The 7,953-nt window shown below is 35.9% G+C and overlaps 1 protein-coding gene across 1 annotated transcript; it reads right to left on the reverse strand.

Moving 5' to 3' along the window:
- Nucleotides 1-231: 231 nt before the first annotated feature.
- Nucleotides 232-6,816, reverse strand: esrrd (estrogen-related receptor delta). Its single transcript, XM_083553352.1, has 7 exons — nt 6,616-6,816; nt 5,342-5,673; nt 4,506-4,622; nt 3,815-3,925; nt 2,441-2,602; nt 2,069-2,338; nt 232-1,461 (listed from the first exon to the last, which is right to left on the reverse strand). The coding sequence occupies exons 1-7, from the start codon at nt 6,672-6,674 to the stop codon at nt 1,217-1,219; spliced, it is 1,296 nt and encodes a 431-aa protein (XP_083409478.1). The 5' UTR covers nt 6,675-6,816; the 3' UTR covers nt 232-1,216.
- Between the last annotated feature and the right edge of the window lie 1,137 nt (nt 6,817-7,953).

Below are 7,953 nucleotides of genomic sequence, written 5' to 3' on the forward strand. Positions count from 1 at the left end.
TCTTTCACATTAGAATACCTGAAATGTGAAAACCTTTCCCTGAAGTATTTTCATCTTTTACTAGTATTTATCAAGTACAGTGCAGGCAGTCAGGGCCAGCAAAGCCTTCTCTGCTGGCCTAAACACTATCAGAAGCACTGGCCTACATTTACAACATAAATTCTAATATTTGTTCCATGAAATTGTATTAATTTATTCCCAAAAGTTAATTTTTTTAAATTTCGTAGCGTTTATCTTGGCTGCACTGCTTCCAGTACGTGTATGTGGATGTTAGATTTTTTGTCCAATTAGATTTCAGCCTCTATGTGCTGCCATGTCAGTCTAATCTGCCCGGGACCTTCAAAGTCAGTACTGCTGGCTCTTTTTCCTTAGTCTCCTTAATAAATAGCTCTTTAGTTTCTTTAACCAGTCAGATTTCAAATTCGCCTCACAGGGCAGCTAGCTGGCCTAGAATAGCGTCAGCATTTTTTTCCGTCGTCTGATTGGTTGGTCAGAGGGAAACTGTTACAGCCAAGTTCGACTGGCAAAACACGTGTGTAGCTCTGCACACATTAATACATCAGTTAGTTACATCAGACTTTTTTTGTGTCTATGGAGGAAGAGAAATTGATTTGGTCTCGGACATACTTGAAAATAAATTTTCAAGAAAAGCTAGACATCGTGAGGAGGTCGGCCAACCCTGAAGCTAGCTAGCTTGTCTTAGCCTGGGAAAGGGTTTGTTCACCACTTCCAGATCAGTGAATACGAGCGGTACCACTGGATTACAGCCTCTGAGGAGCGCTGCAAATTATGAGTCTGCGTCTCTGGTGAGTAGGTTGTAGTTTATTTATATTTTTATGTTTATGTTTTTGTCATGTAATTAGACAACGGTGGCACAGTTTCAGTGGTAGTGTAGAGATTTGGAGCTTGTTTTAGTAAAATGGTATTCACCCTCTATATGTGAAACACCTCTCTCTCTGTAATGCCACGCATTGTTATAATTGCATTTTTGTATAGTATTGATGGTTTCTATAATTGCGATGTGATAGTGGTGGTATTAAGAGGTGGATTAAGTCGGGAAAGTCCCCACTGAAGGCCCAGGTACCAAATGCACGGCCCGCCACTGATCAAGTACCAGAATTGAAACATCCCATCCCTTATCATTTTCAGCACTTTGAATGACCATAATTCCAAATGATTAAAAAACACTTTTACCCACATGCAAATTTCAATCATTCTAAATCTTGGTGTCCAGCATCTCCAAGAAAAGCTTGTGCATGGGCACGCGCTGTTGAAGGTGCAGACGGCGGAAACACTGCACAGCTCGGTATGCGCTCTGTCTGAGTAGTGGCAGTGTCATCAGCAGTCTGCCTGCACGGTGTTGCTCAGCTGCACGCTCATTCACCTCATAGTCCTGCAGTGCCTCATGGAGGCCGTCCTGAAACCGCAGCACACCGTCACCACTCTCCACATGCTCTGCATCTAAGAGCGGAATGGGAAATAATGGCCACATTAACCCTCTGACTAACATAATCATAGCACTATATTTATTCAATACTATTTTATTTATTTATTTTAGAAGAAGAGATTAACATAATAAATTCTTTAATTTTATGAATATTTTAATGGCAGAATACATTTGTTTGACCCTCAGTAACAATTGTTAATTTTGTTAAAAATGTTGTACTTACTGCTGTACAGAATACCACAAATAACATATTTAGGGGACATTGTAGCAAATAAAACTTAGTTTAACACATATGCTTGACATTTTTTTTTTTTATGGAATGAAAAGCACAATGTCATTGGTTGTGTTTTTTATTTTCCTTGAGAAGCTGACATCACACATATGTTGTATTACACAACTGAAAGAAGGTTTCCTACTTGTCTATAGTGCCCCTCATAGACCAATGTTATATATCAAGGAATTAAGTGCGTATGTTTAATCGGTCCAACACTTTTAGTCTTGGTTTTATCTCAGAACATCACAACAGATATTTAAACATGTATAACAACTGTGTACATGCTGCAAAATGTATATGTATGTATGTCTGCACATGCTTTGATTTGGAGTTGTGTATTTGTGTACCAGAGTTGGCGAGTGCCATGGCTCGGAGTGTTACAGCCTCCTCGTGGCTGATGTTGAGTTGTTGGTATTTGTCGATGAGGAGCCTCAGTGGTGTGTAAAGCTCCAGCAGGCCAGCGTTTCTGCACTGAGGCTCGTTCAGACAAAGATTTTCGGCAAACTGCAGTTCTTGAGTTGACGCCAGTGAACGCCAAACCACACAGAGCAGCAGCGCTTCCATCCATCCACTCTGCAGCAGAGCCATCTGATCCACCAGTGAGAGTGAAGAAAACCCTGATGGACAGATCGGTGTGAGAGGATTATATTTCATAATCAGCTTTAATATAGAAGATTCATGAATGGTTCATTATACTTTATTTTCCACTATGCATTTACCTGGTATGTGTTTTGCCCAGCTGATCATGACCAGCAGTTCTCTGTTTAAAAGGTCACATAAGGTCATCAAGGTTTTAAGGTCACTGTCAGGAGCCATTGGGTCAGGAGAGGCTCTCAGTGGCGCTGGCTCAGAAGCCAACAACTGAGAAATCACCTTATTACCTTGAAATAACAACAGTATTTCATCACAAATTGAATGCCAGTAAATGTCAATAAGCAAGGAAACACTAAGCACAACATGAGTTTTCATTTTTAAGGCATGAGCTAAATCTAATTTTAAATAGAACACTGAGGTAAGTTAGCTAGTTCTCCAACATTAACTCGCTAGATTTTATTATGTTTGTTAATGGCAAAATAGACTACCATAAATTTTGGTCACTAACACCAATTTTTAGACAGAATATGTAATTAAAATGAATATTAGTTTTTCCATGTTATATTTATGATTTTAAATTCATATTATTTTATCAGCACACAATGTATTATTCATGCATTATTACTCTCACCTGAGGATATCTGCTAATATGTTGGATTAAATTACAGTAATCCCTCGCCTATCGTTGGGGTTATTTTCCAGACCCCCCCGCGATAGGCGAAAATCCGCAAAGTGGCAACCTAATATGTATACAATACAGTATACAGAATACCTGTATATCTTAAAGCTTTATAAACCGTCCCGCCACTCTTATGAACCTTTCCTCTGCTCTTAAACACTCTCAATATTCCTAAACCTACGTAATTTCAACATAAAAAACTCACCAGTGGATACTTTTTTTGATTTTTTAAATAGTTTTAAATTGTTTAGGCTGGAAAATACATAAAATAACTCAACAATTCTACCTATATAAAGTCTCGCGATACAGCGAAAAATCTGCAAAACAAAATTAGATATGTTCCATGTAAAAAGCCCGTGTTACAGTGAGACCACGAAAGCTAAACCGCGATGTGGCGATGGATTACTGTATTCCAAACTCTTAAGGGGTTCCACAATAATTTACAAAGAAATTGTAGGATTCTAAATTATTTTGCTTGATGATAACCTAAAAAGCTACACTTCAATTGTTTACATTGGTTACAGTGCAGAACTAAAGTAAACTAAATGAATTCTAGGTAATTTTGAACATTGTGCATGACCATTATCCTCCTGGTCTTTCTCCAAAATAAGCAGGCCGAAAAATGGTGTAGTAGATCTATGATATGTGCAGTACATTTACTGCATTTGACAGGAATCCTTATCCAAAACAACTTACAACTAAGCAGTTGAAGTTTAAGGACCTTGTTCATAGGACCAGGAGTGGAAGATTGGTCATACTGGGATTTTGAACCTTGCTTAAATGCAGTCAAATGTAAAATGATGAAGGTGAGCTGACTTACGGATGCTTTTAACCGGATGTGTGTATGGTGATTGGATGAAAACAGACAGGCCAGAATCCACACGTCGTTTATACTTTTGCCTGCCTCCTCTTACGCGATCCATGCGTACGCCTGCGTACAGTAAACCACACATACAATTATACAATGTCTTTCCAGCATGTAGAATTTTGCATATAGTATGTAACATTATATGTACAACATAACTACATATATTAGAATTGTATTGTAAGTAAATTATTTTGTCAAATTCCTAACCTAAGCCTTAATTTTAACCTCATTAACCATAAAAGTAATGATTTTCTGAAGATTCTGGCATGGGTTTGATACAGTTCACAACATACACACGGATGAATTTCTATTGTTACACACAGTTACACAGTGAGATGCAAAGGGGGTACTGTATAGTTGTGTTCTTGTGATCAGTTATTATTTAATACAATTTATGTATTTACTTAAAAGCAACATGAAACAACCTACCTTCTCTAAATATAGTGGAGTAAAAATTATTGCACACTGTTCACATCATGTAAATAATCAGATAAAATACAGATATTTGGAACATGCACCTTGAACATGCCTAAACTAATAAACATACTCTGCACTTACTGAACATACACCACATAGGCATTTTGATCTTAACAAATGGACAGAAATACGAGTCACTAATTATTAGCATTTTTACACAGCTCACCTTCACGCATCATTCCTGCCCTCAGGCATTTCTGGAAGCGGCAAGCCTGACACGATTTTCTCCGTCGCTTCGTTATCTCGCACTCGTTCACCACCGGACAGCTGTACTCAATGTTTCCTGTGGCATCCACATATAAAAAAAACTTATTAGAAAAGTACCTACAAATTGTGGAGAAATCTGCAATGAATTATAAGGGATACTGAATTAGGTCTTCAATCGCTTCTTCATAAGATGGTACATTTTAGAACCATCAGAGAACAACATATGAAAAGGTTAAGCACCTTTTTGTGTAAATGAACTTTGTTTTTTGTACCTTCAGAAACAAACATGTGCACATACTGTAGAGTACAGTGTACAGAGCTTTATTTTTGTTCTAACAGTTCATTCTGTGTATGTTTTAGCAATATATAATAAAAAAATACAATATGGATAAATGTACTTTTATAACAAGCAACATTTATTTATTAATAAAGCCTCCTGAGATACAACAGCTCTACAGTTCTCACACATCTTTTTTTTTTTTCCCCTCTTTGCTTAAAAGAGGACAAAAACAGGATTAAGGCGTCTCCTCTACAGCTGCAACATTTTTTAATCAATATATTGAAAATGGCATTTTCCCATTGTTTGCAAATGGGACACTCGTGTGATCATAACAGCATATTGAGTCTTCACACACAAATCAATCCATGTATCTGTTACCCTGTCTGTTAGTTTGTCTGTCTCTATAATTGGAGAAATCTATCTCAACTCATCTGTTTGATTTCCTTGTGGAAAATTCCTCGTAAGAACGTGAAGAGAATGGGAAGGAACAATCGGGATTAAAAGCACAATATTACCTTGAATGGTTCGCTTGAAGAAGGCCTTGCAGGCTTCGCAGGATGCGACACCATAATGGTACCCAGAGGCAAAGTCTCCACACACCAGGCACAGGCGTTTGTGCCCATGGCTAAGTGAGGGGACATAGTCTCGGTTTAGGATGGAGACTGTCTGATGTAGCTCTTCACTCTCTTGAGCAGTGAAATGTGAAGGATTGAGAGAGGAAAAGACACTGTAACCACTGCTCTCTGATGTGCTACTCAGGCTGTGTGGTGTTAAAATGGGGGAGTCAGATTTAATGGTTGGCTCTTGTGGAGAAGGAGGATCATCAGAAGATGAGAGTTCCAAGAGACTGTGAAGGAAACACACCAGAATAAAGGACTGTTATAATCGATATTGCAAGTGATTATCTTACTTTTGTCATTTTCACAACAGAACATTTCTCTGTATGTCAGTTAATTGATGATAGATATTAAATGAGCATTCAATGCTAAGTGCAATCCCAGTATATATTTTTTTTATTGTACATATGTTGTGATCCCATTCACCTATTTATAATCATGCACTAAATGTATGTTCTTTATTTGTAATGAAAATATTGCACACATTAGCAAAAGAGTATGCAAGAACTGGTACATGCAAACACATCATGTAATGGAAAATAGCATTGTTGCCTAGTTATGCACAATGTCACAGTAAAATATTTTTATTTTATTATTTATTATTTCTATAATGTGTGCTATTTAATTTAATTGAATATTTCCTTGATTTATTTATTCACTTATGCTTCTCTCAAAAGGGTCTCATCACAAAACTCCTTACTACTGCAAGGTGGATTAGACAAGAATTGCTAAAAGAGTGTTCATAGATCCACAATGCTAAAATATATCAAAAATAATTAACAATCCAGGAACCTCATGTAAACATTTTACAATTAGAGAGAGACACTAATTTCTAATCGCAGATACTAATTAGGACCAATGTGTTTTGTCCTGAAATATCTATACAATTTTATCTTATCGCTTATAATTACATATAATTATGTATATTGTATATTATGACATTGACATTTTACTTCACTTTAGTAACAGGTTATGACAGATGGTAGTCCAATTATTCATTTTAGTTGATAAAAAACATGTTAGCATGTTACATATATTATATTAAAAAGGCATATACATTATATCTACACAGACTGATGATAAATAGTAAAAAATAGGGTCAACATTCTTCCCATGTAATCAAATGACTCAAGTGTATATACATATTACATATGATTCTCTCAAAAACGTACCTGTTTTCTTGATTGAGAAATTGGAAGTTCTCATTTAAACAAAAGTCCTGCACCTCCATGCTTTAAAACCAGTCAGAACACAAAAGGAGAGTTGCAAATGGCAAAATTAGTAGTATGAAGGGGAACAGAAAATGAGAGAGAGAGAGAGAGAGAGAGAGAGAGAGAGAGAGAGAGAGAGAGAGAGAGAGAGAGAGAGAGAGAGAGAGACAGCAGTGCTGACACTAATGTTTCAGGCCTATTTAACTGCTGAGTTAAGAGGGAGGAGTTTAACACCAGCTAATCCAGATACAGGTGGGTCAAACCCTGCTGATGGGTACTTCTACCTGACATGTCAGACAGACAGACAGACAGACAGACAGACAGACAGACAGACAGACAGATAGATAGATAGATAGATAGATAGATAGATAGATAGATAGATAGATAGATAGATAGATAGATAGATAGATAGATAGATAGATAGATAGATAGATAGATAGATAGATAGATAGATAGATAGATCACTTGTTCACATTTGAATCATCATTCAACCACTTTATTTATTTATTTTTAAGTTTTAAATAGTTTAGTTTATTGTATTAATTATAAAATTGTATTATCTTGGTAAAGAAAATACAATTGAAGACTTTGTTACTTTTTGTTGAAATCATTTTGACAGCTGTGGAAATCAGGCATACAGAATGAAATTTACTGTGTGGGGTTTTTGCATACCATCTAGAAGATCAATTTTATTTTTTGTGGCTTCTTGTTTTCCAATATTTTCAGATTGTCTGGCAATTCAAATGATTATATTTATTATATTTATAAATATAATTATTATTGTTTTAAAATACTTATTCTAAATTAAAAATCATTTTTTTGTTTGTTTGTTTTGTACAAGTGGTGTCAAAAAGATAAAAGTGAAAATCTGATGATGCATGCATTTTGTATGATGTGACACGATGAACTGGAAGCAATGAGCATTAAACGCTACTCATTTTGTTAATTTGCAATTTATGTTGTGTTATGAAATATTTATTTTCTGTAACTGGCTATGCTTAGGGTAAGAGTAGGCATAGCCCTAATTAGCTCCATTAATACTGTAATTATATAAAAGGGAGGTCCGCACAAATTTGTGTGTGTTTGTGTGTGTCTGTGTATCTGTGTGTGTGCAGGTAGATATATTTTTAACAGTTTTTACTCATGTTGTGTGTAAATACATTTGCATCACCTATTGTTTTAGGTAAAGTTCTACATATTTGGAAATTCTGCTTTCTTCTGATGTTTTTAGATTTATTTATGTTATTGACTTTTTTGTTTATATGATGTTATATATAATAGCATCAATGGACTAAGCAT

This window comes from Silurus aristotelis (genome assembly GCF_946808225.1).
Source record: "Silurus aristotelis genome assembly, chromosome: 10".
NCBI classification, from domain to species: domain Eukaryota; kingdom Metazoa; phylum Chordata; class Actinopteri; order Siluriformes; family Siluridae; genus Silurus; species Silurus aristotelis.

Coding starts and splice junctions, on each gene's coding strand:
- esrrd (XM_083553352.1), bottom strand. CDS start 6,674: ATGGAGGTGCAGGACTTTTGTTTAAATGAGAACTTCCAATTTCTCAAT. Junction 5,674..6,615: donor TTTCTCAATCAAGAAAACAG/GTACGTTTTTGA, acceptor TTTCCTTCACAG/TCTCTTGGAACTCTCATCTT. Junction 1,462..2,068: donor CATGGCACTCGCCAACTCTG/GTACACAAATAC, acceptor TTCCGCTCTTAG/ATGCAGAGCATGTGGAGAGT.